The sequence below is a fragment of the Equus przewalskii genome, chromosome 20, assembly GCF_037783145.1.
Source record: "Equus przewalskii isolate Varuska chromosome 20, EquPr2, whole genome shotgun sequence".
NCBI lineage: Eukaryota > Metazoa > Chordata > Mammalia > Perissodactyla > Equidae > Equus > Equus przewalskii.
The window spans coordinates 15,552,518-15,577,064 of NC_091850.1; the positions used below are offsets into that span (position 1 = coordinate 15,552,518).

At 42.5% G+C, this 24,547-nt stretch overlaps 1 protein-coding gene across 2 annotated transcripts in view; it reads right to left on the reverse strand.

Moving 5' to 3' along the window:
- MAP3K1 (mitogen-activated protein kinase kinase kinase 1) overlaps positions 1-14,739 on the reverse strand; it is a 74,402-nt gene extending 59,663 nt beyond the window's left edge. The window contains exon 1 of one of the 2 annotated variants that reach the window (XR_011530328.1): positions 14,205-14,739. Coding sequence is in view for 1 of the 2 variants with exons in the window: in XM_070586881.1 (XP_070442982.1) it covers positions 14,205-14,686 (482 nt within the window). In the remaining variant the exon portion in view is untranslated. The remainder of the gene's footprint in view (positions 1-14,204) is intronic. The other variant, XM_070586881.1, reaches the window with a different exon arrangement.
- Positions 14,740-24,547: the final 9,808 nt, after the last annotated feature.

Below are 24,547 nucleotides of genomic sequence, written 5' to 3' on the forward strand. Positions count from 1 at the left end.
TTTTCTGAGCCTTGATTGCTTTTCATTTGTAGTTCTCTTTATAGTTGGTACCCTGGTTTAAAATTCCAAGACTTTCTAAGTTCAAAAAACTAATTGTTGTTTCAATAATTAAAACTAAATTTAACCACAAGAAATAATTTTCAAACTAAATTTTTGGAAAGTTGCTAGAGCTTGAAGTGAACCAAGAGATTACGTAAGCCAACCTCTTCTCTCCACCGATGAGAAAGCGAGACCCAGGAGACAGGCGTCAGATCCTCACAAAGTGACAACACTGATGCACGGACTGCAGAAGACATGCTTTATCCCACATCACATAAGTTTGAAAGTTGCAGTGTTCCATTATTCTAGTAAATAGTTTCCAAATAAGAAGGAAACAGAAATTTTCTCAAGATGATGCATCATCGATGCAAACTGCCTCTGCTAAACTAATGACGACCAGGAAGGTGAGTCTCGTCCTCATTTGTACAAAGGTTTAAGTAGCGAATCTTCATGGTTACTTGCAGTAAGATGACCATAGTTAATGTGTACTCAGTGCTTTCCTGGGTCAAGAATTGTGCTTCATTATCTCATCTACTTACCACTACTCACTCCATTTTCGAGATGAGAAATTCGAGGTTCAGAGAAGTTAAGTGACTTCCCTGGAGTCCAACAGGCATAAGTGGCTAACAGGTCTGGATCCGAGGGCCCAGGTTCCTAATCACTACACTGTGCTGTCACTGAAACGTAAACATGCACTTCCAAAACCACATGCAGGACCAGAGTGGATGGAATTGTTTTGCCTGAGAACATTTCTCCATCTTTGAACCTCTGAAACTATGGGGAGCTGTTGGAAATGCAAGAGCCACAGCTCCCAGACTTGTGGCCTCAGACTGTCCTGCACCAGCTCTGATATAACTCCTGTTTTGGGCCTCCTGACCTAATTCCTAGCATGCTGTGGTTACCTGTCAAATTACAAAGGCTTTTTATTTTGTCCTAAGCACAGAGATCTAAGGATTGGCCAGTGGGAGCAATAAGGAGGCAGAGAGCTCTGCATGGTTCTCTGGCTAGAGTCAGGCTTCTTGTCGCCAGCTTGGCTCCTGAGCCCCATCTGCAGCCTGCTCTCTGTCCAGACAGAGCTACCTGGATTAAACTTGCAGTTCTCCATGTCAGTACATGACTGCCGACTTCTGGGCCTGTGTGTGTTCTCCACACACCCCTCCATCCCTGCCCCTAGGCCACGAAACCTCCCTGCAAGTCTCTTTCACCTATTTAACTCCTCCGCATTTTTCAGGACTTGGCGTGGACCTCCCATTTCTCAGAAAACCCTCCCTACACCCCTCTCACTCTCAGCTGAGAGTGAGGCCAGCACCACCCTTGTCATCAGACAGACGTTACCTTGTTAAACTCCTTCACAGGCTTCCTCCCTGCTGGGTCCATAGCACCTTGGTGCCTGTCTCACTACAGTCTCAGAGTGTTCTTGAAGCCATGGACACTGCCCATGGCAGGAGAGGTGACAGCACTGACGAAAGGCATTCACCCTAGTGTGTTTACTCCTCTGCCTTTTATTCCTCTAGAAAGAGTATCCATCAACCACACAAAGGAGACGCGAAATGACCCCAGACCTGATGTGCTGGTTTCCCCACAATCCATCAGCAACCTAGGACCTTGCCCATGGAGGCCGGGCAGCCGATGTAAACCTTGTGGCGGACGTGCCCAGGCCACCGTCCAGCTCTGTGCTCAAAGCATTTGAGCACATCCGTGCTCTGACGTGAGGTGGTCTAGAATTATTCTCAATGACAGCAATACATAGCTTGGCAACAAAATATTTTCCTGAGACTGCACCTCACAGTTTTAACACGAATTAATAGGAAATTAACACAAATTTTAACACAAATTAATAGGAAAATCTGATTCACTTTACAATAATGTATACTTTACAAACAATTCTTTGTAAACACTTGTTCGGTAAGATATGACTGCATATATGATTACAGAGGAAAAACGAAAAAGGTTTAAAAGCGGTAAATCTAATAACTCAGATACTGAGAAACTCTAAACCACAGTTCAACAGAATTCACAATACAGTACTGACTTCTGCAAATAGCCACATTTATATTTAGAAGAATAGCAATAGTTTTTTTATTGCAAAGGGAATAAAAACATATTAAAGAATATCTCACAGTGGAGATGAAATGAGTATTCCAGACAGAAGAAACAGCATTGCACACTGAAAAAAAAGAAAGGCGAACTGGGGAAACAAAAACATGAACACGGCACTGAATGACTGGAGCAAAGTGTTCTGGAAGGGGGAGCAGAGCTGATCACCAGGGACTTCTGAGTTATATTACGGAGTCTAGACTTTATCCTGAGGGTGAAGAAAAGGTTTCATGGACAGAAGTGTCAAGCCTCACTCTAACTGCAGTGGAGAGAAAAGACAGAGGAAGACATGTCCCAAAACAAGAGACTGGTGAGGAAAGAGGCTTTGCAAAAGTTGGGATACGGTGACAGGGGCTTGACCCTCAGCTAGCAGCCGGGAGGGTGGGGGTGGGGGTGGGTTGGGGAGTGGATTCCAAGGCTGGCAGAGAACTGGAGACTGACTGGACACTGAGGGTGAGAAAGCCAGAGGAGTAAGAGCACCCCAATGAGAGATGGCGGCAGGGATTACCAACGCGCACCCCAAACGGCCAGGAGATGGGAGAGGAGGATGGAGAGCTTGGGGAGGAGAGGGATTCAGTCTGGATATGTAGTGTGCAGCGCCTGGCAGAGCTGCACCTCCTAGAGAAGCTATCCTTGAGGGAACTGGATGCAGGGTTCTGTCACTGACGCCAAGACATTGTAGGCACCAAAACATCAATAAGAATGAGTCAGCAAAGATACAGCAAATAATCTGATATGTCTTTTTCTCTCTAGTCAATGACTTTCTTTTAATTTTTGTACAAAACTTGAGATATAGTTATTGAGGAATTCAGGCACCTGGTGAAAGAAAAGGATCTGAAATAAAGAAATGCATTTGGGAATTTCCAAATATATGAGAATTTAGTATGTGATAAAGGGGATACTTTTCATCAATAAATAGTGCTGGGGCACCTAGCCAGTCATTTGGAGAAAGTAAAGTCAGAGTCCCAGGTCACCCCTTAAACTTCAGAGGGATCAGAGATTAAAGTATTTTTTAAAAACCCATTAAGTATTTTTAACCTATAAAAATACCACTAGAAAACACTGGTGAATTTTTATAATCTTGCAGTAGGTACTAATAATAGCTATGACTTACACAGCATTTACCATGCACCAAGCACTGGTTTAAGAACTCTACAAACACTTCCATCCTCACAACAACTGTGAAGTAGTACCTTCATTCCACAGTTGAGGAAACTGCAGTGCAAGGAAGTTAAGTAAACTCCCAATCACACTACTTGACAGTGGTGAAACTCTGACTAGAACTCCAGCGTCTATACTCTTAACCGCTACATGGCACTGCCTGTACAGAGGGCCATTCTATAAGACCTGAACACAGAAATAATGAAAGAAAGAACTGGAATGTGAAAAAATAAAGTTTCTTTATGGAAAAATACTATAATTGAAATTCATGAGTCATAACACAAAAGTGGAAGAGCTGCAATACATACTAGAGCTAATATTCTAATATACAAAGGATGCTTACAAATCTGTAAGAAAAAATGAACAATTCTCTCCCATGTGTGAAAGGCAGTACACAAAAGAAGTATGAAATTGTCAATAAACGTGACAAATTATACAATGATGCCAAAAAGCTAAGAAATGCAAACTAAAATAAACCACCTTTCGGGGCCAGCCTAGTGTGCAGTGGTTAAGTTTTCATGCTTTGCTTTGGTGGCCCGGGGTTCACAAGATCAGATGCCAGGCATGGACCTACACACCACTCATCAAGCCATGCTATAGCAGCGTCCCACATGCAAAATAGAGGAAAATTGGCACAGATGTTAGCTCAAGGCCAGTCTTCCTCACCAAAAGAAATAATAATAATAAAAATAAACCATCTTCCATCCATCAGATTGGCAAAAATGAAAGACTGATGATATGCAATGTTGGTAAGAATGTGGGACAAATGGGTACGCTCACATACTGTGAGGTAAATGTAAACTGGCACAACGTTTTACAGGGCAATTGGGTCATCTGATCAAATTTTTAGATATGCATGTCTTTTGATTCAACAATTCTACTTCTGAATATTTATTTTACAGAACTAGATGCACAAATACATGAACAGCTGTATACCATAGTAGTCACTGAAGTTTAATACAACAACCAAAAAGCAAAAAATATAAATGTCTAAAAACAGGAAACTGTTTAATGAGACATCCATATGATGGTGCACCATGCAATCATTAAAAAGATAGCTCTATGTTCATCACTAAGATAACTAACAAAATACTGTTAAGAAAAAAAGCAAATTATATAGCAGTCTACATGGTATAGTCCTTTTTGTTAAACGATAAAGATATACATTTTTTAAAATAAATTGTTCTGCTCTGATCACTTTATTAATGAAGTTTAATTCTATAAATTCAGAATCCCACAAACATCATAAGGACTTTGCATAACAGCATGGAAGTGCTACTGTGCCAAAACAATTGAAATGTATTTTCAAAATTCAAAATAATTTTAGATTAAAACACTAAAACTTTTTCAGGGACATTAACATACACATTAATCTGCCACATCTTTTTTAAAATCTAAGGTTCAATGAATATAATATGATGCATTACCAAGAAGAATTTAAGAATACCAATAGAAATCCAGAAAATAAATAATGGATGCAGCCCATTAATTATTTTGAAGGGGAAAAAAAGACGAAATGTGAAATATCTGTTTCAAAATACTTATCATCTTAAAGCATATACACATTAAGAATGCTTTCACAGGGGCCAGCCTAGTTGCACAGTGGTTAAGTTCGCACATTCCGCTTCGGTAGTCCGGGGTTCTCTGGTTCAGGTCCCGGGTGTGGACCTACACACCGCTTGTCAAACCACACTGTGGCAGGTGTCCCACATATAAAATGGAGGAAGGTGGGCATGGATGTTAGCTCTGGGCCAATCTTCCTCAGCAAAAAGAGGAGGATTCGCAGTGGACGTTAGCGCAGGGGTAATCTTCCTCAAAAAAAAAAATTAAAAATAAAAGAATGCTTTCACAAGTAGCCATTTTATTAAACCAAAAACCTTGCAGTAATTAAATAACTTAGTCAATGTTACAAAGCTGGAGCTTACTTCTGACTCCTCACAGTCTAACTAGGAGAAAGGTCAGTATATATTGGTGGTGGTGGCAATTAATTATTAAGTACTTTAAAGAAATCGCAGGGTATAAAATGACTCAGGTCAACAAATAAGGCAAAAATACTTCCCCACACAGACAATCCACAAAATGTTTCTAATGAGCAACATCCAATTTTACGTATTTCATTTATCCAGTATCATCAAGGCTAGAGAACTACCTCTTCTAGATAATTTAGACGTTTACCACTTTAGGGATCAAAATACTTTCTACAACTATCTTAGATGGAAATCTTCCTTAAGAAGTTACAAGCTTTCTAACTTTAGTTCATTGAGTAGACAGAAACAAGACAAGCTTGTATTAACGAGACATGGTTGCCATTAAAAAAGGAAATCATATATAATCCTGATCACACTCATTTTACAAATAAACAAACTCATGCCCCAAAAGTAATGTTGGAAAGTGCTGTGATTTAATAAATTTATAATCTTAGAGGTATTCAGGTATGTGGAATTGAATGTTCCAACACCAGGTGGCCCCCGATTGCAATGTTTTAATGTCCTCCTCTCTCTCCCTCTCTCCTCTGCTCTCAGGTCTCTCTGCCGACACTGCTGCCTTCAGGGAACATGACTCTGCTCACATTGCCAGCCCTTCATTGGCTGTTGTTAATTGCTGCATGATATAGACACCAAATGGACAAGATGCAAGAATAATATTTTAAATAAGTGTCAACTAATCCGGAGCGAATGCCCTTGGAACTCTGCTAAGTGTAAAATCACAGAACTTCAAAGCACAGATTTTGTTACAGGCCCTTTGGCGGCTCAGAGCCTTTTTTCCTCACTTCTTAGTGCGTTTAGTATGTTCCAGATAAGGGAGGCTGCAGGGTTTAGTTACCACCAGTAAACTTTAAAACATTTTCTGTTACATGGGTTCTTGGCTCCTGAAATCTCATAAAGTATTTGCCTAGCAAATCTTTTCTTTAATGCAAATGTGAACTACTATTTATCTCAAGTTGAATTATTATCAATAACAAATTAATAAATTTTGGATGAAGTAGGGTTATTGGGACAAAAATCCTAAAAGTGGCACCTGAAGTTTAGATAACATTCTGAGTACTTGAAAAAGGAACAATTACATTAATGCATGACATCTTTATATTTATTCATATGAATACACTGGAATAGGAATCCTAAAAATGGTATCTTAAATTTAGATAACATTCTGAGAATTTGAAAAAAGTAATTCAATTATATTGATGCATAACCTTTATGTGGATATTTATTCATATAGATATGTATACACACACATTCTCAACTCCCTAGTAAGTGCAGAAGAATTACCTACAGATAGCAAACTCTCCTTACCTATAGCAGATTATCATGCACTACAGCTATTTCCTCTATACCACATTAAGCTGTCCTACGTCACTCAAGGCACCTGGCGTGTCTCATAGTCCAGATACCTCCCAAGGAATCTATTACAAATGGACAATTTGGAAGCACCAGTCATCTAGGCTTTTGCTGTTTAACCTTGTCTCAGCTACATCCTAGACCACGTCCGACAAAAGAGGAAGAACAGACACTCCACTACGTTGAACTCGCCATGTCATTATTACCCTCACCCATTTATTCAACAAATATTTACTGCGTGTCTACTCTGGGCCAGGCATTTTGCTAGGTGCTGGGTCCCTACCCAGGGACAGGCCCTGCCCACTCAGGTCTTACCGTCTTCTGGGGGAGGCAGCCATTCATCAAATGAGGTAACAAGTGTAAACTCAAAACGGCCGGCAGTAGGGGCACTGCTACACAGTCAGTGGGGGAGCTCAGGGAAGGGAGGCTTCCCTGCAGAAGATCAGCGAGCTGAGATCTGAACCAGGAGGAGCTGACCTGGGACTGGGGCAAGTGTTCCCGGCAGAGGGAGCAGGCGGTGCAAGCAAAGGCCCAAGGGCAGGAGGCGTGTGCTGAGCGTGAGGAAGCGAAAGGAGGCAATCCTGCAGAGAACAGGGTGAGTGTGATCTGAGACGGGCCTGGAGAGGCAGGCAGGGACCAGAGCAGGCAGGGACTCGGTAGGGCATGCTAAGGATTCTCCGGTCTTTATCCAAATGGAAAGCATTTGAAATTTTTTTACTTAATTTTACTTATTTTTCTAGAGGAAAACTGTTATAATCAGATTTGCCTTTTTAAATGATTACTCTGGCCACATAATACGGAGAACAGATTGGAAGGGAGAAAGCAGGATACAGGGAGCAGTGGGGAGGCTGCTACATAGAACAAATGAGAGATTATGGCAGCCTGGACTAGGGATGTGGTAACAGGTCAGATCAGCAGCCTCTGAGGATGGACTGAACATGAGCAGTTGTCAAGCAGTAGGTTCTGGTCTTGCCATTTCATGGGCAGGGAACATAGTAGCAGCACAAGGTATAGGAATAAATCCTGAATTTGGTTTTAAGTATCTGGGTTTGGATGTGTCATGCAGACGGGGAGGTGTGGGTCTGGAGCTTAGGAGAGGTCATGGTTAGGAAAAGAAACTGCAATCATTTGTGAATGGCCAATAACTGATTTAAAGGCATTAATGAGACTGGGCTGGGGGTGGAGGAGACAGAAGGACAGAAGCCCTAGGACCACTCTGAGGATCTTCTAACATTAATGTTCAAGAGAAGGATGATGGGTCATCAAGGGAGAACTGCCAGGGTTAAGAAGAAAATCAGGAGGGTTTACCCATCAGCCCAAATAACTAGACGCTTTCAAATACCAGAAACTCAATTTTCTCAATATTTGACACTTTGAGAATGGCTCCAATTACTTTGCAACTACACTCACTTATTAAAACTAATTATTGTAAGTTTTACATTATATAAAATTGTTCAGTACTATCAACCACTGCTTGCTAAATACCAACTACTGATACTAAGTATCAGGCAATGGATGAAAACTTTTAAGAAACAGTTCTTGTCTTTAAAACTTGCCTTAAGCTACATCATGACAAGCTAAAATCTAATCACAGCAAATCACTGTAATCTTCCGATAGACTGATTTTAAAATAACCACTTTAGGAAAACTAATTCATCCTAACACTCATGGGCACCTAATACTCATGGGTGCCAGACACTAGTTTAGGTGCTGGGCAATGGTATAAAGAATAAGACAGAATTCCTTGGCTGTTAATAACTGATATTTAGTATTCAGAATGCTGTAAGACCAGTTTGAAGATCATCTGATAATATATCAGTTGAATGATTATTTAGACAATGAAGAAAGGCAATGATCACGTCTATTCATCAAGTGTAAAGCCTCCACCTATGGCTCAGCATCTCCCCTCTCCTCACTCCACATACGCTCATCATCATGCTCACACAGAATAAACTAGTTAACTCACTAACTAGAGCACTGTGTAAGTTCCAGGGACGTCCTCCCGTCTTCAAGAGATCCGATAGTCTCATCAACGATTCCCAGGTGACAGACTATAATTTCTGATACACACACTTGGTGGGTCTCAGGAACTTAACAGTTCTTGGCACTCTACAATACCTCAATCTATTAAACCAAACTAACCAGAATGGTATTCCCAAGGACTCAATCGCTAACAATACAGAACTCCCTTCCATACCAAACATACCTAAACCAACTGTGATATGCCAGAGTCAATGAAGACAAGCATATCTTCTTGATTATTTTACGCCCTAGAGCATATTTTACATCTCCCAACGTTTTCTTAACTAGCAGAACTGTTGTTACTACTAACAAGGGCAATTTTAAAACCAGCGTTGGCAGGTAATGAGTTTCTTGCTCCCCATTTTAATTTTCTCTTTCAAGAAAGAAAAAAATCATGTCTGAACTTGCAGTTCCATATATACTGCTCTTAAGAGTACAGGCAGAAATAGTTTGAAACTAATCTGTATCTAGAGTCCTTTTCCCATTACTGTGGAAACGGGAAAACTACAGCACATATCTGTCCTCAGAAAAGGGAAAGAGACCAAAGGAAAAGAGCAAAAGCTAGCAAACCAAATGTACAAACAGAAAGTAGAACAAAGCTCCCACCCTTAACTACTAACCTGGACAGCCAAGTAATTCCTCAGGAAGGTAGGGAAGTACCATTGCATTCACCGCAGGAATACAGTGTGGAATGTTGTGGATGAGATTCAGAGCACTAGTTTTTAATCCGGGTGCCCCTCTGTACTCCCATCTCCATTACAGCACTTAACATGGTATTGCGAAACAGGTTCATTCAACAATCTACCAACAGAAACAGAGGCTGTGCATTGATCATCTTTTTCTCTTCCACTAGACCACTGCCTTGTAGAGGTTCCTAATCGTTGGATGAATGAAATCTAAAATAGTAACAAAGGGGCAGGGTCCAGCCATAGTGGAAGTTTCTCTCCATGTGTGATGATTAAGATGAGTGAGTGATGTTTATTTCAACTTCTTTATTTCCTTCCACTTACGATTTAATACAGCACAAATCAAGATATCTAAGAAACACTCAACAGTGATTAGTATCCTTGCCTAACATGATGAGATGATCTAAGTCCAATTTACTTGTATTACATGTACGAGGCCAGGTTACAGAAAGTTAAGCATTGTACACATATCAGGAGACAAATGTACCGGCAGTGTCACTAGCTAGAGGCCTACCCAGTCTGTTCAGACTCCTGCAGAACTTTCTCTTTAAAAATCATCTACTAATTTGAAAAAGAAAATGGAGGAGGCATAGAGGAGTGGAAAGAAATGGACTGTGGAATCAGACTGACTTGGGTTTGAATCCTAGCTCTGTCTTCTAGTTGAGTGATCATGGGACTTAAGCGTTGCAGATGAGTTTCCACCTTTCAAAAACAGAAATTACAATGCCTTGGAGGGCTGCAGTGATGCGAGATGAGGTTTTATATATATATAACTTGCCTGACACACAGAATGCAAGAGGTGACCATATAAAAAGACGTATCTACATGCTCAACGAACAGGTTTTAGTCAAAGCTAAAATCCTCTTATATTCTTGCAATAAGAACATCTAACTAATCTCACTGCTTTGCAATGAACCATTTACTTTCATTCTGTTCCTGATTATTTCTTTCATCTTTAAAAATGTTCTTAAGTTATTTCTTAAAGACAACTTGGATTAATTCCTAATACTACACATTTCCTCACATTATTCTTCTACCCTTTTACACTTTTAAGTAGCTCTAACTTTTAACTTAGGATATTTAAAGAGGCCAGGTCTGAGGAAAACCACCATGTCTAAGGAATATATTTGGTATATCTGATATAAGCAAAGCCTTCCAAGGTCAGAGGTGTAGTATCCTGCAGCTCTTAAGCAGCCTATGGAGACTATTACTTTTGCATGCCATGTTTTTCTATTGCCTTCTTAACAGAGAAATACCCCTAAACTCAAGAAAATGGGATACAAAGTGCAAAAGTTGTGCTTTTTAACTCAGAGCACTTCTGAATGCCCCATCTTTTTCCTCAGGGGAATCCATTCCCCATTAACTGCCTTGCCACCCCATCATTTCTCCTTCCGGAATGCTCACAGCCAGTGTCAAGGACTGATCAGCAGACAGCCTAGGCAAGCTGTAGCTGGTTCTTTAGCTCTTGTTGAAAGCAAAGAACACTCCTTTCTTTCCATGTTTTGAAATCTTCATGTTGATAAGTCAGTGATCATTTTTAAAACATGCAACATACGCTTGAGATGGTACAGCAGACATGAAAGAAATCAATGAACAGGGCTACTTCCTGGTTTTTGTCTCTCACAAAATGGAGTTATTATAGTGTATTGGAAATCATATATTAAGGAATGTTGGTTAACCAGTCACCCTTGCCAAAATCAGATACGAAAAGAAAACAAAAGTTGGCAAAAATTCTAGCTCTGATATTTCTCGTTCAGAATTATATTTAATGAGATTAATCTTTGAAGAATGCATTAATTTTTTTACCTGATTTAAAATAAAACTTGGAGACAATTCATAACTACAAAATTACAGATTCATGTAAGATTAATTTATGTAACTACTATTGTTTTATGAAATCACAACGTAACTTTTTTTAATGTATTTTTAGGTAATAATGCTTCTATATCTCCTCTTTTTACTGAAAGTCAGTAAATTATATTTTTATCCTAGCAGCTTCTAAAAGGAAGTGAAAGCTGAGGGCTATATGAGGATACAAAAGCAGCCTATGAAATTGTTTTAAACAAAAAACTAACATTAACAAGTACAGCATATCTTGTTCTTTCATAGGGCCAGCAAATTGATAGTTAGGTTTTTTTAAGGTACAAAAATAGGATGGAGTAATTATATCTACCAAACTCACAATAGCCTGTTCAATGGAGAGTAACACTGTAATTTTTCTTCAAAGACAGTAAATAGGAAGAAAAAGCCCCTAATTCTGTAAAATAAGTAAAAATTCCAAACCCTAGGGCGCCACTTACAGGCACAAAACTTCCAATGATTTCAGTTATTACCCTGAAGAAGAGGGACAGACTTCAAATCTTCTATTTTTAATACGAGTATTATTTATATCATTTATACTCCACAAATGTATTTTCTACACTTTCGATTTCTACATACAAAGATCCACTGAAGGAAATTCTCAAATAAAAAATCACAGAATTCTTTTTAAAACAAAATACAATAGGTCTTTAAAAAGACGGGATCTCCAGACCCACACTACTACAGAAACATAAAAGTATTTCAAAATCTCAATGTTAGATTTTCCTCCTGAAAGTACGAATATAACTATGTATCGTCAAAAAAGTAAACTGTAAATTTCTATTGAGATTTTATTGAACTGCTTATAATCAAAGTGCTTATACCAACAGATTCAAATGAATTTCAATCCCATTGACAAGGAAATGGGGGGGGGAATCACTATTTCAAAAGGATGGAGAATCAACATTTTATTATAAAGGAATTCTTTAGGTATGACATTTGGAGTGAACAAACAGCATTCTGGCTAATGAAATTCATTTAAAAAGTGATTATGCTGACTAGCCCATTATTTCATATACTGTGTGACTATAATCCACCCCTTAAACAAAGAGGGGAAAAAGACCTGGGTTATAAAATGTGAACATTAAGCATAGATTACTCAGTCCCTGAATTCTATCTACCTCCACTTTAGTCCTCTTATTTTGTGTGGCGATAACTTTAAACAACTTCTACACATTTTTACAATGGTTGCTCTTCTACTATATTCATAGCTCATTAAGATGACTAGAATGCTGACACTTGCTACATTATTTACTGTAACCAAAAAGTTGGTCTCATGAGAATAGATACCATTAATTTCTCAAATTTAGGGTTTAATATTTTTATATGGAACTCATTTGTAGTAACAAGTGCCTTCAAAGAATTATTCTAGTGAAGGTTTCAGCCAATCTGCACAGAAGCAGGAAAGTGCAGAGGAACGTAACTCCTGTAAGACTAAGTTACATGCACAAGTGCACACAGAGAACTATCACAGTCACAGATCTCCTTTCCTCTCAATATTGCCATGACAGTGCTGACCACATTTTTTAAGGGTGTTTTTGGAGGGTAAAATGGAGGGGGCAACTTCCAAGTAACAAACGAACTGTGTTTTTAATAAACAATCAAGTTCAAAAAAAGTGCCAAATAACTTTCGATAATTAACCAAAACCAAAGATCCCTACTGTCCGTTTCGTCTCACAAGGGAAACAAACATAAGACACTGCCTTTAAAATACTCAGAATAAAGGTCAGAAAATTCTACAGGGCAATGGATGACGATCACAGAAAGAGTTCCGGCAACTCAAAACCACCATCGAGACTGTGCTTTGCATACAGTAGTCAGACTTTTTTTAAAACAGGGATCACGGCAGTTACGCTTAAAAGAACTTCCTTTAACATGAAAATTTCCAGTTGCCAACAGGGTCAGGCCAAGAACCGCCGGTCTGAGATCCCTTACACACCCCGTAATGCAGAGGCACCGGAGGACTCTGAGCCTAAGCCCACCGCACCGTGGCCCGGGGAACCGGCAGTGGGCGGGCGGCCCGCGCAGCTGCACCGAGCAGGAAGCACCGCACCCGCGCCGCGGTCCCCAGCCACGCCGGGGAGGCTGCGGGGAGCGGTCCCCACCGCTTTCAAACTGAATGGCTGACACATCCGGTCCTGGCCTCACACCACTCCGCCAAACGCAAACTTCAAAGGCCAAATTCAAACTCCAAACAGAAGTCACTCAAGTTGTAGCGGTGCAGTCTGCGTTCCCGAGAACACTCGGAGCCCCTTGGGGAATGCAATTAGGAAACCCCACGTCCTAAAAGACGGCAGCCCAGCGAGCTCGCAGCCCGTCCGCCCGCACCACTTTGACAGGCGTTACCGAGTGGTCCACCCGCAGCCCCCTGCGGGCGCGCCGCCTCCGTCCGGGCCTGGCCCCCCGTACCTGCCGAGGGGCTCGGCCTGTCACAGCCGCGGGGACCTCGCCGCTTTCTCCTCCGCCCTCCAGCTCCCCACCGGGCCTCCGGCTGGGGGTCCTCACCCACCCCGCCCCTTTTTTGACTACTGCCCGCCTGCAGGCTCGGGCCTCATCCCCGTCGCCCCCGGGGACTCTCGTCCAGGAGGGCTGCCACCGGGCTGCTGCCTGCCCCCCAACCCGGCCCCGAGGGCAGCACCAGGGTCCTGCACCGGGGGCCTCGGAGAGCTCCGATTCCGGGGGCCCCACAAAACCAGCCCAGGCCCCCACACCTTATCTCAACGGGTCCCCGCAGCGCGGCTCGCATGCCTGTCACATGTCTGCAAACAATAACAAACTCTCTGGCACGTCGCCGCCCCGGGCCCCTGTCCTGTCCTTCAGGCCAGGTCCGGGGCGCCGCCTGACGCCCGAGGGTCAAAGGGGGTGCCCGAGGACCCGGTCCCGGCGAGCGGCGCGCCCGCTTCTCCGCGCGGATCCAAGACGCCGTGCGCCGCGCCCGGGTTCATTCATTGCCCCCGCCCGCCCCCCAAGTCCCCGCCGCGCCCCCGGCCGCGCTGCTCACCCGGCGGGGGCCGCCGCAGGAGGCGGCTCGGCAGCGGGCGTCCGCTTCTCGCCGGGCTCGGCCCCTGCGGGGCTCGGGGCGCCGCTGTCCGGGGCGGCCGCCGGCTCGGAAGGGTGGGTGCCGCCGCGGCTCGCGCCTCCGTGGGGCGGCGGCACCGCCGCAGGCTGGAAACCGCTCCCGCCCGCCGCAGCGTCCGCGGGCTCCGGCGACGGGGAAGTGGAGGAGGACGGCGGCGAGGCGGCGAGGAAGAGCGGCGGCTCGGGCAGCTGGTCCAGCTCCACACTCCGCACTTTGCGCAGCTGCCGCCGCCGCCAGTCCGCGCGCTCGCGGCCCCCGCTGCCCGCCTCCCGGAGCAGCCCCGCGGCCGCCGCGGGCGCGCTGCTCGCCTTGAGGGCCCCTCCGCCGCCGCCCGCCTCGGGGCTCGCCGCCCCGGCGCCCGGGAATCCCGACGACGAGGCGCGATTGCCCGCCGCCGCCGCCATTTTCTCTCGCGGGCTACATTCGCTCGGCCCCTGCGAGGGAGGGAGGGGGCGGGGAGAGTGCAGGGGGGCGGGCGGGCGGACGGGCGGGCGCTGCGCCGCCAGCGTAGGGCCGCCTGCGCCAAGAGCGTGAGCGCGGCCCGCCGGGCGCTCGGCCTGGACGGACGGGCGGGCGCACCGGGTCCGGCCGCGGGGACGAAGGGCCGCAGGTGGAGGGAGTGGGCTGCGCGATCGGCCCCGCTTGCGGGTCGGAGGGTGGCCTCGGACGTGGCCGCCTCGGGCGCGCCCTGCGCTTTGCACGCTGCGCCCGCCGCGCCGCCAGGTAGTCCCGGGCTGCACCGGCGAGAGGAGGAGCCTCGGCGGCAGCGTCGCGCCGCTTCCTCTCCGCCGCAATCTCGGCCTGAGCTCGCCCAGCGGGGGTTGCACTTCGAACTTGGGTGTATGGTGCGTTGAACAGGACTCAGACGAGAGGGCGTGCAGTCTGTCATTCGCACTGCCCTTTGCCGTGGGCGTCGGGGAAGCCGGGCGCGGACCCAGCCCCCACCCCAACTCGGCGCGCGACGCGCAGGTGGCGCCCAGGGCTGTCCTCTGCTGCAAAGCGAAAGGAACCCAACGTTCGGCAGACCTGCTGCCGCGCATCAAAAAAGTTTTTTAAAACAGCTTTCCTGCTCTTTTGCCCTTCTCCCTTTGCCTCGTGCTGTAAAGAAAAACTTGAGTTTCTTGGAATGTCTTGTTCACAACCTGAAGTCACCGATTTGGGACGCTTCCCTTATCCCCTACCCCGCCCCCGGCTAGAGAAACAGGGACGGGCGGGGGTCCCTGTAGGTGTTTATTTTTAGCTCCGCTGTCTTTGGTGTACGGGACCAGATACAGCACGTTTAGGGAAGGAACCAGCGCTGTGCCAGGAAGTGCTCGCTAATGTCATCCTCCGCCAGGTTCTGGCCCTCCCCGAATCCGATGCGGCGAGTGGCACGTCGCTCTTCCCCGCAGGATCGGGGCTCCCTCCGCCCCCACCCCTGCAGCGGCCGAGTTGCCTAACGTGGCGTTCCCACCCCTTCCAGTCCCTGGGGGCGTCTCGGCGATAAGGTGCTTTGGAATGGAAAAAGCACTATTTACATGTTAATGATTTTCGACCTTTCTTCAGGCTAGTAGAGCTGCTGTGTCGCGTTTATTTCTCCCCTCCCTTCTTTTCCTCGAGCCGGATTGTCTGTGATGGGAAATCTCCCACAACCCGGGAGTAGCGTCCCTAGGCTTATTTTGTGAAACATTAATTAAGACAGGGGGGACGGAGGGGGAAGGTTCCTCATGAACAGGAAGGAGAGCGCTCTCTTAGTCTTCATATATTTAGACAAAAGTCTGAACTGTCTACAAAATAATTTCTTTGGCTCCTTGGAAATAGATAAAACGAAAGCGCCCTTCGCGAGTGTAAATGTTAACAGAGGAGGATGGGGATATCCGAGGGATTTTTTTAAACGGTCCTGATTTCATATTAGCTCAATGTTTTGAACACTGCTACACCTCTGCCTTAAGGTAGTTTTAGATAGTTACATCCAACGATACAAATTTTGAAAGTTTAGGTAAATCTGTTAAAATTTTAAGTCTACTTTTAGGCTATAATTACACGCTCTTTCAATGGTAGCCAAATGTATCATCCAAACCAAACAGTAGTTATTTCCCAGGTCTTCCCGGATGACCACACCCACCAAATCCTAAATTGAAAAGGGTAAACTTTCCTGTTTCCTATTTAGATCGAAAGACGTTTAAATATGCACACACATATTCAGGTACCTGTGGGTGAGAGTAGTGAGAGGACGCCTTTCACCTCTCAGACGTGTTCCAATTTTGAAGTTTGGCCAGAGTAGCAAAGTAGAAAGCGATTCCGGCAAAACTAGCTTTCGCCTCACTTGGTACACAGTGATGAGAACGGGACCAAGTGAGCAGGGTACCGAACGCAGCGTTGTCAACTAGCCACGGCTCTTTGACCGCCTCCGTCCACCACACACCGCCAGGGAAAAACCTAAGTGCTGGTCTTCCACCTAGTTTTTGATGCTTTGAGTCATTTCCCCCCTAATCTTTTATATAAATATTCAGGTTGTCATTATGCATCTAGACACTGACAAACTGATTTTTTTTAAGAGAGAAAAATAATCCAAGGATATGCTTGACTGAAAAGGATGTTCTTCCTCTGTCATACGTTAATACAAAGTCTTTGAGGAGAATTTAACCCATGGGCTGAGTCTGGAGCGTGGTTAAGACTCCAGCTCTGGTTTTGGTGCTGTTGGATCCTGCTTTATATTACTGGACAAAGCATATGTCGAATTGGCTTAATTTGATTTCTTTAATGGCCTACAGGAGACTGTGTCTCTTCAAGGGTTGCTTGTACACTGAACACTCCAATTACTATTTCCAAGGTCATTTCCATCCTTTCTCAGATATAAACATTGCAACGATTTCATTTATGCCATGACAACTTCGGTAACCTTTACGCCTACGCTTTACAGATCACTGCTTCCACGTAGTGCTTCTGGAAATCACCTGTCACACTTCGGTTCCTACACCACATTCACTTGGAGGATCCCGTTTAATATTGGTGCATTTCCTCATTGTGCGTAAATATCACTGACATTAGAATGAATAGATTTCATATGCACTGGCAGAAATATTTCAGCCTGTATATCATTCATCATATATTTATTAAGCACCTACTATGCACATACAAGGAATTTTCTTCTTCTCTGGGAATATTTGTTGTTTTTCATATTTACAAAATTAAATAAAACATTTCCGTCTACAGATATTTTTATTAGTGGGTATTTATTAGGCTGACTCTGATAGAATTTCATATCCATCACTGTGTGTGTTTGTGTGTGTGTGTGCATGCGTGCACATGTTTTCAAGCCTCCGTATGTGAGATCTATGCCTTAGGTAGACTTGAAGAGTAAGAATGTAACCTTGAGGATAGAGCAAAAGCTGGTGTTCTATGAGACTTATAAATGTTTATTATGAAATACTTGCAGGAGAGTTGGGGCTAGAACTTGGTTTCTCCATACTCTTTCTAGACACCATACTTCCCAGATATTTTCAGATATTCTAAGTCAGGAAATCTGACTTAGTTTATGGGATAATTGGCCCCCTCCAAGGACACCGTAGGTGACATTATAGTAGAAAGTTTCTTAACCAGCCTCCACTTCGCTGACTCACCCAGTAACAGATACCCGTCATTCACAGTGGCGTACAACATGCAGAGAATGCCACAGCACAATGAATAGTCATGGCACCTGCCCTTGCTGAGTTATGGGCCCCAAGAGAATACGTCATACTTATTCCCAAACCTGATTACACCTATTATAACTGTCCTATGACATTTAATTAAATACTATTAAATTGACTATTGAATTCATAAAACGTGCGTATGTGAGTGCAAAAAGAAAGTTGTTCCACTGAAAACTAAGTTAAATGCTTTGAAAGAATGGACGAAGGTAAGACACTGGAAAAAGTCTATCAAATTAGTTGTGGGTGTGACGATTGTATAAGATTGGGGGAAAAGCATTAAAATCTATTGGAACTTTGCAAGTATTTATCAGTTCTCACTTTGTTTTAAAGAAATTAAAAGTGAAAATCATAGACAATGAAATATATGAGAAAGATACATGGGACTCTAAATAGTGGACTCAAAAGACTGAGGGCCTGCAGCCAAATGCTGGGGAGAAAACCTCACACTACACAAAACAAAACCTTGTTATTTGTATTTGAAGCTAAAGTAAAAATATATGTATGTATGTATGTGTGTATATATATATGTGTGTGTGCATATATTTATGATTCCCTTTTATTTACCAGCCACCTAAACATTTTTGCATGTACTTAAAATTGGAAACTAAATTCTCTAGTGAATAATAGAAAGCAGTTGAATTGGGATTTTATATTTAAAAATGAAACTACAACTTATAAAATTTGATCTATCTCACACTTAGCAAAATTCTCCTTACCTTCACAACTCTGCACTGATTTCTTTGAATTCTTTGAATGAGCCATGTTGGTTGCTGTTTTTTGATGTACGATAAGACATTCTTTTTCCATTTGACTTTTGTGGCTTACTCATGACTATCATTTTTGCAAAAAGTGTTTGAAGACTTCATACATTTTCCCAAGGTCTTCCTATAATATTCAATTGCTTTTTTTGAATTGATGTCCTTGTTGTTCTTCTCTTTTGTGGTCCACTGGTCCAACTGTGCTGAATTCCACACTCACAAGGCTTTGCACATGATCTGTGAAGTTCAGTACCACTTTCAGTGGCTTAGTCAACTTCTGCATCTTTTGCAACATTTGCACCTTCACTTTGCAACTGATTTGCATTGTTTTGGGGTCGAAGCATCCAATAGAGCAGTGCCATCCAATAAAATACAATGCAAGTCACAACTGCCAAGTCACATATGTAATTTAAAATTTTCTGGTAGCCATATTAAACAAAAAAACTAAAGAGGAACAAGTGAATTAGTTTCAATAGTATGTCTTATTTTACACGATATATTCAAAACATTACCATTTCAATATGTAATCAGTATATGAAATATTACTAATGACATCTTTCACCATTTATTTTTCTATTAGATCTTTCAAATCTGGTGTGTATTTTACACTTCAGAATATCTTGAACGCCATTTTGGACTAGCCACATTTCAAGCGCTCCAAAAGCACACGTAGCTAGTGGCTAGTATCAGACTTCACAGCTCTAGAGCCATTGTACCTAAGACCTTTGAGTTTTACGGATTGTGAAATGACTGGTTAGGCCAGATTAGTGTGCAATAAAATGTCCCCATTTGTATGTTCAGGAAATAGAGAAGCACAATCGATGTAGATCAGTAACATACAATGAAGGAAATTAATCTTTCTAATTCCAGTAACTAACCTTCCAAATAAATTTTAGTCACTATTGTCAGAGTTATCTTTCAAGACTACAGTTCTGATCCTATCCCCTCTCCTCGAACTCTTTAATGGTTCCAATTACATAGAGTGTAGAATCCAAATTCCTTCTTTCATTCATTCAACAAATATTGAGTGCATTCACTCCTAGGGGCTGGACACTATGCAAGGCCCAGGAATACTAGAAGGATAAAGCAAACGTGTCTTCCACCCTCGTGGGTAAATCCCAGTCTGTCACCTCCCCCTGCTTTCCATCATTGATTGTTCACTTCTCACCATAGTTCACCTGGGCTCTAGCCACAGAGAGCTGTCCCGGGTCAGGAACAGGTCATGCTCTCTTTTCTCCATGCTTTCACCTGTGGGCCCTCTTCTCCTAAAAACACTTCCTTAAGCTCTGGCCACCACCACCCCTGGGTCAGGCCCATTCCTAACATTTGGAGGACCAGGGTGAGTACAGAGGCTCCACACAACATTTTAAGTTATTTAAAAGTTAAAATGTGAGCTAACAATAAAAAAAATATGTTCTAGGCTCCTACCTTGATAAATATACTTATAAAGACAAAATTGAATACTCTATGTAAAGTTATGGTTTTTACACAACTGAAACAACAAAATACCAAAGGCAGTTGTATTTGTGTGTGTGTGTGTGTGTGTGTGTGTGTGTGAGTGTGTGGGGAAGATTGTCCCTAAGCTAACATCTGTGCCAATCTTCCTCTATTTTGTATGTGGGACACTGCCACAGCCTGGGTTAATGAACTATGTGTGGGTCTGTGCCCAGGATCTGAACACACGAGCCCTGGGCCACCAAAGCAGAGCATGTGTACAGAACCACTACACCACCAGGCCAGCCTCCAAAGACAGTTGTATTTAATTGCACATATCTAGGAGTTTCATTGATGAGCTGACATCAAATGTGGAATAAAATAAAGACTGACATTAATTTTCTAGGTTTTATTTCAACAAAATGGCTATGTTGTTATAATTGAAATTTTCACATAATTTATGTTCAATCACTTGAAACAATCCAATGATCTATTATTATTAAAGGGCAAAATTCTATTTTAAAATATGAAATGGATGAGTACCAAAATTTTAAATAAAAATTATTTAAATAAATCTGAATTTGTTAACTTTTTGAAAATTTAATGAAATGTTATCAAATATTTTATTAAAATAAAACTATTAGAAAATTACAGGCCAATATCGCTGATGAATATTCATGCAAAAATCCTCTACAAAATGCTAGCAAATCAAATGCAATAATACATTACAAAGATCATACACCGTGATCAAGGGGGATTTATTCCAGGGATGCAGAGATGGTTCAACACCTGCAAATCAATCAACACGATACACTACATTAACAAAATAAAGAATAAAAATCACATGATCATCTCAATAGATGCAAAGGAAGCATTTGACAAGATACAGCATCCATTTATGATAAAAACTTTGAATAAAATGGGTATAGAAGGAAAGTACCTCAACATAATAAAGGCCATATATGACAAACCCATAGCTAATATCATACTCAGTGGAGAAAAACTGAAAGCTAGCCCTCTAAGAACGGGAACCAGACAAGGATGCCCACTTTCACCACTCTTATTTAACATGGTATTGGAAGTTCAGCCAGAGCAAGCAGGCAAGGAAAAGAAATAAAAGGGATCCAACCTGGAAAGAAGAAGTAAAAGCGTCACTATTTGCAGATGATGTGACTTTATATATAGAAAACCCTAAAGAATCCACCAACAAACTTTTAGAAATAATAAATGAATACGGTAAAGTTGCAGGATATAAAATGAACATACAAAAATCAGTTGCATTTCTATACACTAACAACATAGTAGAAGAAAGAAAGATTAAGAATACAATCCCATTTACAATTCCAATGAAAAGAATAAAATACCTAGGATTAAACTTAACCAAAGAGGTGAAGGATCTGTACACTGAAAACTATAAAACATTATTGAAAGAAATAGAAGAAGACACAAAGAAGTGGAAAGATAGTCCTTGCTCTTGGATTGGAAGAATTAACATAGTTAAAATGTCCATATTTCCTAAAGCAATCTACAGATTCAATGCAGTCCCTATCAAAGATCCAATGACATTTTTCACAGAAATAGAACAAAAAATCCTACAATTTATATAGCATAACAAAAGACCCTGAATGGCATAGGAATCCTGTGAAAAAAGAACAAAGCTGGAGGTATCACACTCCCTGATTTTGAAATATACTGCAAAGCTATAGTAACCAAAACAGCATGGTACTGACAGAAAAACAGACATACAGATCAATGGAAGAGAATCGAGAGCCCAGAATAAACCCACACATCTGTGGACAGCTAATTTTCAACAAGGGAGCCAAGAACATACAACAGAGAAAGGAAAGTCTCTTCAATAAATGGTGGGAAAACTGGACAACCATATGCAAAAGAATGCAAGCAGACCGTTATTTTATACCATACACAAAAATTAACTCAAAATGGATTAAAGACTTGAATTTAAGACCTGAAACCATGAAACTTCTAGAAGAAAACATAGGCAGTACTCTCTTTGACATTGGTCTTAGCAGCATATTTTCAAATACCATGTCTGACCAGGCCAGGGAAACAAAAGAAAAAATAAACAAACGGTACTACATCAAACTAAAATGTTTCTGCACAGCAAAGGAAACCAACATCAAAACAAAAAGACAACCTAACAATTGGGAGAAGAGATTTGCAAACCATATATCAGATGAGGGGTTAATATCCAAAAGATATAAAGAACTCATATACCTCAACCACAAAAAATCTAACAATCCAATTAAAAAATGGGCAGAAGATCTTAACAGACATTTTTCCAAAGAAGATATATAGATGGCCAACAGGCACATCAAAAGCTGTTTGATATCACTAATTATCAGTCAAATGCAAATCAAAACTACAATGAGATATCACCTCATATCCGTCAGAATGGGTATAATTAACGAAACAAGAAATAACAAGTGTTGGAGAGGATGTGGAGAAAACAGAACTCTCATACACTCCTGGTAGGAGCACAAACTGGTGCTGCCACTATGGAAAACAGTATGGAGATTCCTCAAAAAATTAAGAATAAAGCTACCATAGGATCCAGCTATTCCACTGCAGAGTCTTTATCCGAAGAAGATGAAGACACGAATGCATAAAGATATATGCACCCCTTTGTTTGCTGCAGCATTATTCACAATAGCCAAGACTTGGAAGCAACTTAGGTGCCCATCAAGGGGCCAATGTATAAAGAAGATGTGGTATACATACACAGTGGAATACTACTAAGCCATAAAAAATGATGAAATCTGGCTATTTGTGACAACACGGATGGACCTTGAGGGTTTTATGCTAAGTGAAATAAGTCAGAGGGAGAAAGTCAAATACCATATAATCTCATTCATAAGTAGAAGATAAAAGCAACGACAAACAAACACATAGAGACAGCGATTGGTTTGGTCGTTACTGGAGGGGAAGGTGGGAGGTAGGAGGGCAAAACGGGTGATTAGACCATGTGTGTGGTGATGGATGGTAATTAGTCTTTGAGTGGTGAACATGATGTAATTGACACAGAAATCAAAATATAATGATGTACACCCAAAATTTATATAATGTTATAAACCAATGTTACTCCAATGAAAAAAATTAAAAATTAAAAAAATTTTTAAAAACCTCCTGCAATCCTAGCATTCAGTACCTATATAGTTGCCAACGTGAGGAACAGCAACACACTTCACACGTTTGTCTATACCCTTGTAAATACAAATCTAAGTCACACATACTGCTTAATATTGCAAAATGTTCCTCAGTGTTCGTGTGCAACCGTTGTGAAAACTGCCCTCATGGTGAGTAGCTTGGGACCCACGAAAGGGGACACAAAGAGAAGCAAGAACATCGATACTCTGAAGAGAATCCGTTGCATTCTGTTATGTGAGGGGACAGATTTGACAAGGCAGCTCACTTGTCTCTTCTCTCACTAAACACTGCTACTGCTGAGGTCCTCCCTGACTCCAAGCAATGCTGTCCTCCAGCATCTGCAGCGGCTCAGCCACAGACCTTCTTGACACTCCCAGGCCCTGGGACAGAGCGTGTGAAGCGCTGTTTCCCTGGGGCCTGAAAGGCACTGGTCTTGAGAGCAGATGTTTGGGGTTAGGGGTCACGCTGAGCCAGCACTGCACATCAGACCCGAGTGACTAGGGCAGCTGTGTTCTTCAATAAATTTGTTTTTCCAGATTTGTGACACGTGGTGCACTGTAAAATCCAGGGCCAAGGGCAGCGTCTCCTCCTGCCCAGGTCTGAGGGAGATACTGCCAAGCACGTGCTAATGGGCAGGTCTTGTTGTGGGTGCTGGGAGTAAAGAAAATGAGACAATGCCCTTTTCCTTGGAGGACTTCCAGAACTTGCCTTGTGTTAGAGCCACTTTTGTCCATGTCCACGTTTTCCACCAGCTCTTGAGACCCTGGAGACAGGGACCATCTCCTCTTGGTCGTCCTTGCCTCCTCAGAGTGCCTTGTGTGTAGCAGATGCTCAATTAACAGGAGGTGATTTAGGTGGTTACAAAATGCCAACTAAGGCTCCTCAGGCTTTGCCCTTAGGTCACGCCATTCCCTCCCTCACAGGGAGTTCTCTTTCCTTAAAGTGATACTACTTCGTTTGCAAATTTAATTGTGCACCCCTTTAAAAAAGGTGAGGATTCACTTATATATGTATTCTATTTTGGGGGGCAATTAGGAGGGAAGGTGGGAGAGAAAGGAGAGGTAAGGAGGCAAGGGAGGGAGAAGGAGAAAGAGAACTGGCGAGTGGGAATCTGAAAAGCAGAAGGAGAGAATGGCAGAAAAGGAGCAGAAAGTTTTGCAAAGAAGCCTCAGGGAAGTTTAAGGAAGGTGAAGGGCGGTGAAGTCAGCCGTAACACTGCACTTCAAGGGCCTCG